This window comes from Pelophylax lessonae, assembly GCF_965119305.1.
Source record: "Pelophylax lessonae genome assembly, chromosome: 1".
Lineage (NCBI taxonomy): Eukaryota > Metazoa > Chordata > Amphibia > Anura > Ranidae > Pelophylax > Pelophylax lessonae.
Genome location: NC_138768.1, coordinates 835,764,642 through 835,779,653, shown reverse-complemented (window position 1 = coordinate 835,779,653; position 15,012 = coordinate 835,764,642). Strand labels below are relative to the sequence as shown.

At 47.9% G+C, this 15,012-nt stretch overlaps 1 protein-coding gene across 1 annotated transcript; it reads right to left on the bottom strand.

The window, feature by feature from the left end:
* Positions 1-341: 341 nt before the first annotated feature.
* LOC309568572 (uncharacterized protein) lies at positions 342-13,970 on the bottom strand. Its single transcript, XM_082274271.1, has 3 exons — positions 13,697-13,970; positions 5,200-5,352; positions 342-900 (listed from the first exon to the last, which is right to left on the bottom strand). Exons 1-3 carry the CDS (start codon positions 13,887-13,889, stop codon positions 611-613), a joined length of 636 nt encoding a protein of 211 aa, XP_082130397.1. The 5' UTR covers positions 13,890-13,970; the 3' UTR covers positions 342-610.
* Positions 13,971-15,012: the final 1,042 nt, after the last annotated feature.

Here is a 15,012-nt window from a genome sequence, read left to right as displayed (position 1 = left end):
AAAAATGACCTTTCCTTTTCAATCTGCAGCCGCAGTAATTTTCTGTAAAATGCAATGCAATATGGCAGCCTGGAGGAGTTCTGTACACAGTTGCTGTACAGAACGCTCTCCAGAAATGTAATTTTTTTGCTTCTGTGATTGGTTCACTGAATTTCCCACACGTCTGCACTGAGATGCATGTCAGATTTTAGGCATTACCTGCATACTCCTATTCAGAATCAGAATCCCAAAAATATGAGGAAAAAACAAACAGCGTTTTCAGAGCAAAAACAGGTAGGAATACTGCTACAAAGTTTGTTAAATTCCCTGCAAAGTACATTGATCACCCAGAGGAGATTGTATTTTTCACAACAAAAGTGGAGTTACTCTTTAAGCTAGTGGACAGGAAAGTTAGGGATAAAATGATGGTACTGAAGAGTGCCGGTTATACAGTGAGCAGGAATTTTGTATTTGATTTGCTCATGAAAGGTTTCCTTCAATGCAAACATTTGGTCCTACGCTAGATTGCACAGTATAAGTCAGCCATCGGCCGAGTAGCTGCAAATCCTAACAGCTTCCAATTTCCCCCACTTGGGGACCTTGGGCTGCCCATGTAGCATGGTCCTACGTATTACCCATACTCCCCTGGGGTATCTGGGCTCTCACAGTCCTGCAGAAGGGGAGTGGTAACTTCAGTGCCTGAGACGTGGTTTTCCGTGTCATAGTCTCTTCGGTACTTCCTTGCACAACAACTAAGAAGAAATGCACAGATAGCAGCCAGGAAGGTAGAGATGGCAAAGTAGAAACTGTCTCCCATCTTTACATAGTTTGCTGAGAGGTTAATGACCTGGAAGTGGACTTCATCACGGAGCAACACATAAAGGTAGGAGCAGAGAGCCACAGACGCTGCCGATGAAACAACTGCAAAACAAGAAAAACACCAAATTGTCACAAGATGGATTATTTATTCAGGGCTACAAAATATTATTCTACCATGATCCTTTACATAGTTTGTGAAATTGAAAAAAAGACATCAGTCCATCCAGTTCAACCTGTGTGTGTTTGATGTTACCCGTACATTGTATACCCCTGTATGTTGTACATTGTATACCCCTGTATGTTGTACATTGTATACCCCTGTATGTTGTGGTCTTTAAGGTGCCCATCTAATAGCTTTTTGAAACTTTCGATGCTCCCTGCTGATACCACTGCTTGTGGAAGAGAATTCCACATCCTTACTGCTCTGACAGTGAAGAACCACTTACGTATTTTAAGGTTAAACCGCCTTTCCTCTAGTTTTAGTGAGTGGGCACGTGTCTTATTGTATTCCCTTTCTCTAAAAAGTTTGTTCCTTATGCTAGGGTCTCCAGTACAGTATTTGTACATTGATATCATATCCCCCCTCAATCGTCTCTTCTCCAGAGAGAATAAGTTCAGGGCTTGTAGTCTTTCCTCATAGCCGATGCCCTCCATTCCCCTAATTATCTTAGTTGCCCTTCTCTGGACTCTCTCCAATTCCAGCACATCCTTCCTGAGGACCGGTGCCCAGAACTGGACAGCATACTCCAGATGTGGCCGGACCAGAGCCTTGTAGAGAGGGAGAATAATCTCTTTATTTCTGGAGTGAATCCCCTTTTTTATACATCCCAGTATTCTGTTGGCTTTGCTTGCAGCGGCTTGGCATTGCATGCCACTGCCAAGCCTGTTGTCTACCAGTACCCCCAGGTCCTTTTCCCATCCTAGACTCACCCAGAGGTTCCCCCCCTAGTGAGTAGCTTGCTTTCTGGTTTCTGGCACCCAGGTGCATTACTTTACATTCTTCAACATTGAACCTCATCTGCCATGTAGTTGCCCACCCCGTTATTATGTTCAGGTCCGCTTGTAAGGTTTCCACATCCTGCATAGAAGATATTGGCATGCTTAGTTTAGTATCATCTGTAAATACTGAGATTGTACTAGATATCCCCTCCTCTAGATCATTTATGAATAAATTAAACTGGACTGGTCCCAGGACAGAACCTTGGGGGAAACCACTTTCCACACTTTTGTTTAGGCTATGGGGTCCAACAACGGCCATGAGACCCTTCAACAGAACCCGGGTTCTAATTCTAAAAGTGGTCACGTAACTGCAAACACCCAGGCGGTGGCTTTTATCAGCGATCATATGACCTCAAAACAAATCCGGGTTCTGGATTCTAACAGTGATCATATGACCTCAAAACAAACCCAGGTTCTGGATTCTAACAGTGATAATTTGACCCTCAAAACGAACCTGGATTCTGGATTCTAACATTGATCATATGACCTAAAAACAAACCTGGGTTCTGGATTCTATCAATGAGAATGACCTCAAAACGAACCCAGTTTCTGGATTCTAACAGTGATCATATGACCTAAGAACAAACCCGGATTCTAACAGTGATCATTTGACCCTCAAAACGAACCTGGCTTCTGGATTCTAACAGTGATCATATGACTTCAAAACGTGTCCTTAGGATCATAGAACCTCTCACCCTTCAGGCACGTATAAAATGTAAACAGAGAGAAGCCTCGTAGGCGTAAAACAGCAAAGTGAACTTTATTTAAAATACAAGGTTGCACTTCCAGCAAGGCTGTGAATCACAAGCAGTGTGTGAAAAACAATCCGGCCACGGTGCCACTGATATCGCCGGCCGTGATGACGTCACGTGTAAACTCTGCCCATTCATCATGGCCGGCGAGATGGGGGATGTTTAAGCTCATTCCACCATCGAGACTGCTATAGCAGAAATGTCTGACCATTGACAATATCTATTGTGGAGTTGGAGTGCAGGCTTGTTTGTTCTCTATAATCGAGATACATACCGTCTGGTAAGGGGCCACCTGGTTCTTTTTAAGGAGCACAGAGCACTTTGAACTGGATATCTTTAGATGTTCATAAGCACTGAGCACTTTATTATTTGGCATATTTATATTGGACTTTTTATATGCCAATAAGATGGATTGTATTATCTGTTTATAAATTGATGCATTTGATTTAATATTGTACGTTTATATTTATAATTTGCACATGCGCTTTAATTTTTTGATGTTTGTTTATTCTTTAAGAGTGAGAAGAGTTAACATATTTTTATATACACCATCTGTTATGGCGGCATTCAAAAAATGTGTTTATTTAGGTCAAGTTAGTGGTGGTCACTTAAGGCAGTGGTCCTCAACTCCGGTCCTCGGGGCCCACTAACAGGCCAGGTTTGCAAGATAACTAAATTACATCACAGGTGATCTCATTTGCTGCTCATTGCAGACGCGCAAAAAGGTACAAGAGCTTCTTTTGGGCGTCATGCGTCCCGCGATTCTGTTTGCGAGATGTTACCGCGATTCGGCAGGTGGAAATCACGGCAACATCGCACAGCGTTTGGGGTGCCATTGCAAATCACGGGCATCGCACAGGCATCCCGCGATTTGCAATGATTCCAGATCGCGGGCAGAATCGTGGCGATTCTGCCTGCGATCCGCTACACCCACATGTGAACGTAGCCTGAAGCTTTATCACTAAGCCTTGTTTCCAAAACAACCAAAAATTTTCAAAATCCGATTGTCATAGGCACATGTGTCAAACACAAGGCCTGAGGGCCGAATGTGGCCCTCCAGGCTATTTCATGTGACCCTCGCACCTCTCCTGCAGCTGCGTTGACCCCCTCATCTCTGTCCAAACCTTGTCTCAGCATTTGGCAGCAAAGAGAAGGACAGACTTCCTCAAACAGATTCTGTGCTGCTCCAGCTCCCTCTGCCTCCCCTGGTCTTAGCATTCAGCAAACTCCAGCCCTCCTCTGGTCCTCCTCTAGACCCTGCACTTTCTGCTTCCCAGCTACATCCACAGCTTCTTTCAGGCAGCAGCACAAGGTAAAGGGGATGTACTGTGATGTAAAAGAAGGTGGGGGACATTTGACCTCTTATAATGGGGGGGGTGGTCTCTTGACATCTGATGTAAGGGGGGGGAGTAGGGTGCTTTGGAAAACTAGTCTTACGGATGCAACTGGTCCTTTGAGGGCAACCATAACACTGATGCGGCCCGTGATGAAATTGAGTTTGACACCCCTGGTCATAGGGGACAGAAAGTGAGGTGAAATCTTCTGAACAGGGGTACAGACAGCAAAACGAATGGTACAGGGGTGTTAACCCTTCCCTATGCTATCCAAAAAACTTAAAAATTATTATTTTGGGTGGAGCTACACTTAAAAAATGTACCTGTTCCAACTTACAAATAAATTCGACATAACAAACCTACAGTCCCTATCTTGTTTGTAACCCGGGGACCGCCTGTACAAGGAATGTAAACATCCCTTTAATTAGAGATCTGCCGCTGGGACCACTTTATGTTAGAGAGGACCACCGGCCGTGTTGAGAAATACTGGGGTTATAGCAGCCATCTGCTGCCATAATACCGGTATTTAACATCAAAGTCTCTGTGTAAATACACAGCAGGCGGTCCGGAAGTGGTTAAGCTTTGTCAACAAAAAAAGAAAAACCCTGGAAGCCGATTGGTTTCTCTGCAGAGCTGAACCAGATTTTGCACTCCCCAGTTTTAGTAAATCAACCCCTATGCGTTTCGGTCCCCAGGCAGATGCCATGACGGGAGAAGTAGCCGTGCCTGTGGGGCTAAACACGGCCCTCACATGGGGTACAACATCAATATGTCTCCATGTAAACGAGGCCTAAGACAGACATGGTTATATACTTGTTAGAGCCTTAGGCCCCTTTCACACACTGAGCCGGTCAGGCGGACTCCATTTTTCTCAGCAGGGGATCGATCCGCTGATCCCCCGCTGAGCAGGCAGATGACAGCTGTGTCACCGTGCTGTGTGCGGAGACAGCAGGTCCCCATTCTTCTCTATGGTGGAATCGGATGGGAACGGAACGTCTGTCCATTCTCATCCGATCTGATCGACGAATGGAAAATAGGGTTTCCATCCGTCCGGTTTTGACGGATCGGATCGGATGTCAGCCGCCATATCTCCGCTGACATCCGATGCCCCATAGAGATGCATGGAGCATCCGATCAGATCCACCAAAAAAAAAAACTGACAAGCGGATCTGAACGGACTCCGTGTGTGAAAGGGGCCTTAGACTTTCCATCACTTCCTGGTCCTCTCACTGGACAAGAATATTCCAATCAGGGACAATAAAAACCTGACAGAGTTTCTACTCCTTCTCCAAAGTATCCAGATAGAAGTGAATTACCTGTAATGAAGTGCAGGATTGTGGAGATGTTAATCCGGACCCTCACAAAGTCCAGCATGAAGGCGAAGGATCCGATGAGGATATTGACGTAGCAGCAAAACACAATCAGGGCCAGGATATAAAGTCCGGTTTTATGGAGCAGCTGGTGTGTACCTGGGCAACAGGAAAGAGAACCAATCAATCATTTCTGTTTAATTCATTTTTATTAAAGTTTTAGAAGGAATACAAGACATTCAAACAGTCCATGAGCAGCACTAGGACAAAAGGTACTATCTTGACATCATTTGGACAATGGTAATAACAGAAGATTGTTATAAACGCTACAGATAATAAACATTTTCCAAAACAGCAATAAAAGATAGATTCATAGATTAATGAAACATCATTACATCACCATTTCATATCACCCCTACACTTGGCATTGGGCTCACTGCGGAGTCAGACACCCCAATGGGAACTAAGGCTCCATGTACACGGGACGTTAGAAAAAACGTGCTGCAAAGCTAGTTCTGAAAAAGATAAGTGCTGAACAGCACCCCCTTTCCTGCGCTCGGAACCTGGTCCTCAGGCTGTCTCAATCCCGGAACTCGTGCTGATATTAGGCATCCACGATGGCTAGGCTTTGCTGCCCCTTACGACCAGGGTGGTCGACCAGACACTGAAAATACAAAGCAAAAGAAGGGCGCACCAGCCTAGCGCATTATCCTCAGCAAGTTTATTTGGATGAAATTGTTTAAAATCAAATACTCACAAACAAACATGAAGTTCAGGCACATCAATTCCATACACCTGCCTCCTACCAGAGGATCAACGTCTTTACTGGAAGCAGGGGGCTGACGCGTTTCGAGGCCGTGCCTCTTCCTCAGAGCCAGGCTTAAAGGCTTGGAGCCTTAAACTGTGTCCAAATCCGCAGCTTGCCCACTAGTTGTGAAGTAGCGCTGCGGGGGATCAATCCTTTCAACATGTCACACATCAATGTAACCAAAGGGGCTACTAAACCCTTGCAGGAGAGCTGCAGACCAACATGACGACCCCTGCTGAGTCCATAGAACTCCCCTGTGAACCTCTGCACTGTGATGTGCAATTACCACCTATCAGATTCTTCAACCAGAAGGGACGTTTGGAAAGAAAAACTTACTGCGCATGCGCCATGCATTCCAACATGGCCGCTATGCATTCCAATAGGTTTCCTAATGTGACAGAACACAAAGCAGCGACTGACATCTTCTTACACCCATGCAAGTCTTGAGTTTTAAATTTATTTTACCAGTAAACTGACCTTATAGACTGAATACCAGTATTACATTTCTATTATTATTGTAATATAGTAAATATAGCGAGAAACCTGCAGGTAGAAGGTGGCGGCGGCCATCTTGGTACACCCCGCACTGCTAAGCGACAACCTGATTATATAGTGAAATAGACTATTACACTCGGTCGCGGTGAAATAAACTATTTCAGTATATAAGGGGAGTTTACTGCTAAAATCAGTCTGAAATTCAAGAGTTGTGTAGGTGCAAGAATATGTCTGCTGCTGTTTCGTGTTCTGTCACATTAGGAAAGCTATTAGAATGCATAGCGGCCATGTTGGAACACATGGCACATGCGCAGTAAGTTTTCTCGTCTGAACGTCACTTCCGGTTGCAGAATCTGATAGAACGCCGGCATCAGCTGGAGGACATCGGGGGATGGTAGGGACAAGGTAAATTTCACTACAAGGTAATCCCAAGTGTGGCTCAGGGTTACCGCTTTTGGTACTGAAAATTAACCCCGAGCCACACTCGGAAATACCCCCAGGGAGGTTAAGGAAATTCCTAGGGGACCCCCAGGTCACCAGAACTAGTATCCCCACTGGAAGATTTCCCTTCAGTTACTTTTCTGGGGATAACCCAAAATGTGGGATTTTCTTTTACTTTAAATAATATTTAACAGGACAAATAGAGAGGGTGAATCTCCCTAACGGGGGCACAGACGGCAATAAAAACCTGACAGGTTCTAACCCCTCCCCAAAACTAAAAAAAAAAAAAAAGTTTTGACTTAAGTTCTACTTTAATATTGGTGTTGCAGCTATAACGCTGGTATCATTTTTTACTATGGCCGGTTCCGTGTCAGATAAAAGTGGTCCCGGGGATTCGCCACAGGATCACTTTTAGAAGCGGGAGGGGTGTGCCCCCCGCCACTTTCCGGCAGTTTCTGGGCTTACCGGACCCATCGGTAAAGCCTTGGAGTGATCCGATGCAGCCGTTTGCTGGACAAAGTCAAGTGAAGCCAGGATGGCCACCACTCGTCTCTATGCCCTTGCAGGACTGGAGCGCCATGTGGTTCTTGGGCCAAAACAAATACATTTTATTTATTTATTTTATTTTTTTAAAACCGCGTACCCTCTGTATAACCTAAATATATGGCGGCAAGGTGACTACCTAGTACGTAATCCTGAACTTCTAGGTCTGGGGCGCACGTCTCCCGTGGCCCACTCCTGCTGTGATTATACAGATCGGAAGCTGATCGGCGGGTATGGCGGACTTGATTTCACCTGCGGATGCTTTGGTACAGATCATCGTTCGGACAGGAGGGAAAGCAGCAACACTGACCCATGCCTTCCTCTAGTAAAAGCACCTCCCCCGCAGTGTAGTAAAACACTGGCTAGGCACACAGTTAACCCTTTGATGGCCCCTGATGTTAACCCCTTCCCAGCCAGTGTCATTAGTACAGTGACAGTGCATATTTTTAGCAGTGATTACTGTATTAGTGTCACTGGTCCCCAAAAAGCATCAGTGAGGCTGGATTCACACTTTTGCGATGCAGGAAACCATGCGAATCTCCGCACCGCACCTGAATCACAGATGGTTCACACTGACATCTGTGAACTGCTGCGGGTGTCGATGTAAAGTCATGACACCCCCAGATCGGTTCACAGATTGCAGTGCGAACTGTGAAATGGTGCAGAAATCAGATTGCATATGTGTGAACAACCATGGGATCAGATTCCAGTGCGGACCCAAAAAACAGGGTCCGGCGCCATTTTTGTGCGGGTGTGATGCGATTCCAGCCATACAGTTTGTATTGCTGAATTCGCATCGCATAGACATCACATGTGATCTGCACAGCAATGCGACGTGAATCACATGTGATGTCTGTCATTGCACCAGTGTGAACCTCGCCTTAAGCCCCGTACACACGTAGCGATCGTCGGCCGAACGATCGGCCGTCTTTTGTCCAGGGCTGTCGTGTCTGTTGAAAACTGCAAAAGACTGCACATGAATTTTGTCGGCCAACAACAGCCGACTGCAGAAGTGATGTCATGTGATGGTTAACTTTCCTTGTCTTTTTTCTTTTCTGAGCATGCCCAGTCTTGCTATTCTGCTGTCTGTCGGCCGAAATCTGTACTGACTGGCGAACAATCGGCCGTTCTGGTGTTGGCCAACAAAAATTTTAATGCCTGCACACCCGATTATGTTCGGCCGAAAATGCGCTGTCGGTTGTCGGAAGCATCATACTAACAAGCCGACAAACGGCCGATCGTTCGGTGGCCGAATATTTACGGCCGACAATCGGTACGTGTGTACGGGGCTTTAGTGTCCCGACTATCTCCCGTAATATCGCAGTCCTGCTATAAGTTGCTGATCGCCGCTATTACTAATAAAAATAAATATATCCCATAGTTTGTAGATGCGATAACTTTTGCGTAAACCAATCAATATACTCTTATTGGGATTTTTTTTTTACCAAAAATAATGGGGCAGAATAAAGATTGGCCTAAATTGATGAAGAATATTTTTTTTTTTCATGGGATATGTTTTATAACAAAGTTTGTTTATAACGCAAAAAAAAAAAAATCACTGCACAGGTGATTAAATCCCACCAAAAGAAAGTTCTATTTGTGGGGAAAAAAAGGACATCAATTTTATTTGGGTCACACGACCGCAAAACTGTCAGTTAAAGTAACGCAGTGCCGTATCACAAAAATGGCCTGGGCATTAAGGGGGATAAACCTTCCAGAGGGCATGTGGGTGAAGATGCTGCATGCAGGACTTTTCAACAGTGCAGTACAGCAATCAGGCCCCATTCACATATTGTGTAGCAGGAATGAGCGTCCTCACTCACAATTTTCGCACATTCACTACAATGGCCCGCCCCCTATGTGCGTTTGTCACCCCAAAGAAGATCCTGCCCCCTTTTTGGAGCGACAAGCTTAGCATGAGTTCTGCAGTGATTGTCAGGCCGCAATCATATGGCATTTGGGGGGCCACAAAAAATGAAAGCATCCAAATGTGCATCTGGTCGCCAATACAAAACACATAATGTGAACGGGGCCTCAGTATTTAAAGGGGACATTTTATTTTTCTTACACTGACGCAATGGAAATCTGCGTTTATTTAGATTTTACATTGAGAAAACGCATCCAACTGCATACAGCGGGGATCGACCACCCCCAGGCGCCAGGTCGCATTGGCGGCTAGAATTAGCAGCCTGGCACCTGGGTTACCCTGAGCCAAGTGTCTTGTCTCCAAACATCCTGAGTCTCCTGCGAGGTGCGGAAGTCTCCAGCATGCGGGCTGCGGCTCCCTGACACCCGCAAGTGCCGCGCCCGCATGTGGGAGACTCCCGCTCCTCGCAGGAGACTCGGGATGTCTGGAGACAGAACGGCGTCTGTCAGCTGGGACAGAATGGAGGCGATGCTTCCTGTGTAGTTCTGGCTCCGTCCTGTCACAGGTGGAGTCATAGCAAACGTACTCCGCCTCCAAGAGGAGAGATACAGGAGACATCCGCTCTGCTCTCTACTGCAGCCGCATGCTTCCTCCTGCAACACTCCTCACACTCTCCGTTGTCTGTCATGTGTCTCAGGAGCCAGCATTTCCCACCAGCAGTAAGTCACATGTACTAGGGGGTGCAAGAAGCCCCCAGCACATAATTGTAAGTATCCCAGCATGTGCCGTGTTTCTGACTCCTCCCACCATCACCACTTCAAATCACTGAGGTGGTGATGGTGGTTGGAGCGTTCCTTTAATATCTCTCAGAAGAAGTTAGCAAAGTACACACGGGTCCAATGCCGGGCAACATCAGCCGGTTCAAAAAAACCTGGCCGTCATTGGGGCCGTGTGTATGGCATCCGGTCCGAGAAGCCGGACATTCAGCATGCCCGAAAAAAAAAAAAACGGCTCCTAACTTTTTTAGCTGACTCCTGGATTTCAAGCAAAATTTGTTAAGCCCTGGCATACAATATAAAGAATATCGTCCAATCAGATGGTACGGTGTATGGTCATCTCTCCCCCCCTCCTCCTCCTTTTCTGTTTACATCCTCCCCCCCCTCCTCTTCTGTTTACATCCTCCCCCTCCTCCGTTTACATCCTTCCCCTCCTCCTCTTCTGTTTACATCCCCCCCTCCTCTTCTGTTTACACCCCCCCTCCTCCTCCTACTCTTCTGTTTACATTCCCCCCCCTCCTCTTCCGTTTACATCCTCCTCCGTTTACATGATCCCCCCTCCTCCTCCGTTTACATCCTCCCCCCCCTCCTCTTCTGTTTACATCCTCCCCCCTCCTCCTCGTTTACATCCTCCCCCTCCTCCTCTGTTTATATCCTCTCCCCCCCTCCTCATTCTCCTCTTCTGTTTACATTTTCTCCCCCTCCTCTTCTGTTTACAGCCCCCTCCTCCTCCTCTGTTTACATTCTCCCCCTCCTCCTCTTCTGTTTCACCCCCCCCCCTCCTTCTCCTCCTCTGTTTACATCCTCCTCCTCTGTTTACATCCTCCCCCTCCTCCTCTTCTGTTTACATCCTCCTCCTCTTCTGTTTACATCCCCCCCTCCTCCATTTACATCCTCCCCTTCTCCTCCTCGTCTGTTTACATCCCCCCTCCTCCTCCTCCTCCTCTGTTTACATCCCCCCTCCTCCTCTTCTGTTTACATCCCCCTCCTCCTCTTCTGTTTACATCCCCCTCCTCCGTTCACATCCTCCCCTTCTGTTTACATCCCCCCTCCTCCTCTTCTGTTTACATCCCCCCTCCTCCTCCTCTTCTGTTTACATCCTCCCCTTCTGTTTACATCCTCCCTCCTCCTCCTCTTCTGTTTACATCCCCCTCCTCCGTTTACATCCTCCCCTTCTGTTTACATCCCCCCTCCTCCTCTTCTGTTTACATCCCCCCTCCTCCTCTTCTGTTTACATCCCCCCCCTCCTCCTCCGTTTACATCCTCCCCTTCTCCTCCTATTCTGTTTACATCCCCCCCCTTCTCCTCCTCTTCTGTTTACATCCCCCCTCCTCTTCTGTTTACATCCCCCCTCCTCTTCTGTTTACATCCCCCCTCCTCTTCTGTTTACATCCCCCCTCCTCTTCTGTTTACATCCCCCCTCCTCTTCTGTTTACATCCCCCCCTCCTCCTCCTCTGTTTACATCCTCCCTCCTCCTCCTCTTCTGTTTACATCCTCTTCCTCTTCTGTTTACATCCCCCCTCCTCTTCTGTTTACATCCTCCCCACTCCTCCTCTTCTGTTTACATCCCCCCCCTCCTCCTCCTCTTCTGTTTACACCCCCCCTCCTCTTCTGTTTACATCCCCCCTCCTCCTCCTCTTCTGTTTACATCCTCCCTCCTCTTCTGTTTACATCCTCCCTCCTCTTCTGTTTACATCCTCCCTCCTCTTCTGTTTACACCCCTCCCCCTCCTCTTCTGTTTACACCCCCCCTCCTCTTCTGTTTACACCCCTCCCCCTCCTCTTCTGTTTACACCCCTCCCCCTCCTCTTCTGTTTACACCCCTCCCCCTCCTCTTCTGTTTACACCCCCCCTCCTCTTCTGTTTACATCCTCCCCCCTCCTCCGTTTATATCCTCTCCCCCCTCCTCATTCTCCTCTTCTGTTTACATTTTCTCCCCCTCCTCTTCTGTTTACATCCTCTCCCCCTCCTCCTCCTCTTCTGTTTACACCCCCCTCCTCTTCTGTTTACATCCTCCCTCCTCTTCTGTTTACATCCTCCCCTTCTGTTTACACCCCCCCTCCTCCTCTTCTGTTTACACCCCCCCTCCTCTTCTGTTTACACCCCCCCTCCTCTTCTGTTTACACCCCTCCCCCTCCTCTTCTGTTTACACCCCTCCCCCTCCTCTTCTGTTTACACCCCCCCCTCCTCTTCTGTTTACATCCTCCCCCCTCCTCCGTTCATATCCTCTCCCCCCTCCTCATTCTCCTCTTCTGTTTACATCCTCTCCCCCTCCTCCTGTTTACACCCCCTCCTCCTCCTCTGTTTACATTCTCCCCCTCTTCCGTTTCATCCCCCCCCCTTCTCCTCCTCTGTTTACATCCTCCCCCTCCTCCTCTTCTGTTTACATCCCCCCCTCCTCCTCTTCTGTTTACATCCCCCCTCCTCCGTTTACATCCTCCCCTTCTCCTCCTCGTCTGTTTACATCCCCCCTCCTCCTCTTCTGTTTACATCCCCCCTCCTCCTCTTCTGTTTACATCCCCCCCCTCCTCCTCCGTTTACATCCTCCCCTTCTCCTCCTCTTCTGTTTACATCCTCCCTCCTCCTCTTCTGTTTACATCCCCCCTCCTCTTCTGTTTACATCCCCCCTCCTCCTCCTCTTCTGTTTACATCCTCCCTCCTCCTCCTCCTCTTCTGTTTACATCCTCTTCCGTTTACATCCCCCCTCCTCTTCTGTTTACATCCTCCCCACTCCTCCTCTTCTGTTTACATCCCCCCTCCTCCTCCTCTTCTGTTTACATCCTCCCTCCTCCTCCTCTTCTGTTTACATCCTCCTCCTCTTCTGTTTACATCCCCCTCCTCTTCTGTTTACATCCTCCCCACTCCTCCTCTTCTGTTTACACCCCCTCCTCTTCTGTTTACACCCCTCCTCCTCTTCTGTTTACACCCCCCCTCCTCCTCCTCTTCTGTTTACACCCCTCCCCCTCCTCTTCTGTTTACACCCCCCCTCCTCTTCTGTTTACATCCTCCCCCTCCGTTTATATCCTCTCCCCCCTCCTCATTCTCCTCTTCTGTTTACATTTTCTCCCCCTCCTCTTCTGTTTACATCCTCTCCCCCTCCTCCTGTTTACACCCCCTCCTCTTCTGTTTACATCCCCCCTCCTCCTCCTCTTCTGTTTACATCCTCCTCCTCTTCTGTTTACACCCCCCTCCTCCTCTTCTGTTTACACCCCCCCCCTCCTCTTCTGTTTACACCCCTCCTCCTCTTCTGTTTACACCCCTCCTCCTCTTCTGTTTACACCCCCCTCCTCTTCTGTTTACACCCCTCCCCCTCCTCTTCTGTTTACACCCCTCCCCCTCCTCTTCTGTTTACACCCCCCCTCCTCTTCTGTTTACACCCCCTCCTCTTCTGTTTACATCCTCCCCCTCCTCCTCCGTTTATATCCTCTCCCCCCTCCTCATTCTCCTCTTCTGTTTACATTTTCTCCCCCTCCTCCTGTTTACACCCCCCTCTTCTGTTTACATCCTCCCCACTCCTCCTCTTCTGTTTACACCCCCCTTCTCTTCTGTTTACATCCCCCCTCCTCCACTCACCGGTCTCGGTGAAGTTGAAGCCATGGTGGAGGATGTAGGAAGCTCCGTACACAATCGGCTCTCCGTCCACCCTCAGCAGCAGCCAGCCCGGGTCGGACAGGGCGAGGCTGGCACAGAGCACAGCCAGGGCCTGGAGGAGGGCGGCCATCTCACAGCGGGCACCCCGCTCCCCCTCCACCACCCTCCGCTCCATCTTCACTACCGCTCCATCCTCCCTCTACCGGCACAGCCCGCCTACTAGGAGGAGCTACACAAAGAGATGGGCGGAAGTGATCGTGGCTGATACAGGAAGAGGAAGCCGGAAATAAACTGCGCATGTGCAGCATGCCTAGCAAGGCGGAGTTATCGCCGACCACGTGATATAGACCCTGTACTGTATGTGGCCGGCCAGCAGGGGCGCTGCAGCAGCTGAGGTTTTATAGAAATAAAAGTCATTGTTTACCTTGAGTAATAAAGAGGAGTCATTGATTATCACAGACTCCGCCCCTCTGCGGAGATCATGGGAAGCCATAGCATTGATATAGTGCAGTGTGACAGCATATAGATTCATGACTGTCCTACTGCTTTGTAAAGAGCCCATTCTTAAAATGCAGTCCATGGCAGGGAAGCCATTTATAGAATGCAGTGTGGTGGAGTCCATTTATGTAATATGGCCCATAGTGTGGAGTACAGAACGCAGTGTGGAGCCCATTCATAAAAGCTGACCATGGCAAGGAAGCCATTCATAAAATGCCAGCCACAGTGTGGCGCCCATTTATAAAATGCTGACCATGGTGTGGAGTCCATTCATAAAATGCTGACCATGGTGTGGAGTCCATTCATAAAATGCTGACCATGGTGTGGAGTCCATTCATAAAATGCTGACCATGGTGTGGAGTCCATTCATAAAATAGCAGCCACAGTGTGGAGCCCATTTATAAAATGCTGACCATGGTGTTGAGTCCATTCATTAAATGCTGACCATGGTGTGGAGTCCATTCATAAAATGCTGACCATGGTGTGGAGTCCATTCATAAAATAGCAGCCACAGTGTGGAGCCCATTTATAGAATGCTGACCATGGTGTGGAGTCCATTCATAAAATGCTGACCATGGTGTGGAGTCCATTCATAAAATGCTGACCATGGTGTGGAGTCCATTCATAAAATAGCAGCCACAGCGTGAAGCCAAGTCATAAATTACAGAACACATTAATGAAATGTGGACGGTGGTGTAAACCTCATTCATGAAAGGTGGATGGCGGTGTGCAGTCCATTCAATAAATGTGGACTGTGGTGGTCATTCATAAAATGCAGGCCATTGTGTGGAGTTAATTCA

Excerpts from the sequence above, each read along its gene's own strand:
- LOC309568572 (XM_082274271.1), bottom strand. The coding sequence starts at position 13,889 with ATGGAGCGGAGGGTGGTGGAGGGGGAGCGGGGTGCCCGCTGTGAGATG. Across the intron at positions 5,353-13,696 it reads CTTCAACTTCACCGAGACCG|GTACACACCAGCTGCTCCAT; the intron begins GTGAGTGGAGGA and ends CCTGTTGCCCAG. Across the intron at positions 901-5,199 it reads AATCCTGCACTTCATTACAG|TTGTTTCATCGGCAGCGTCT; the intron begins GTAATTCACTTC and ends CTTGTTTTGCAG.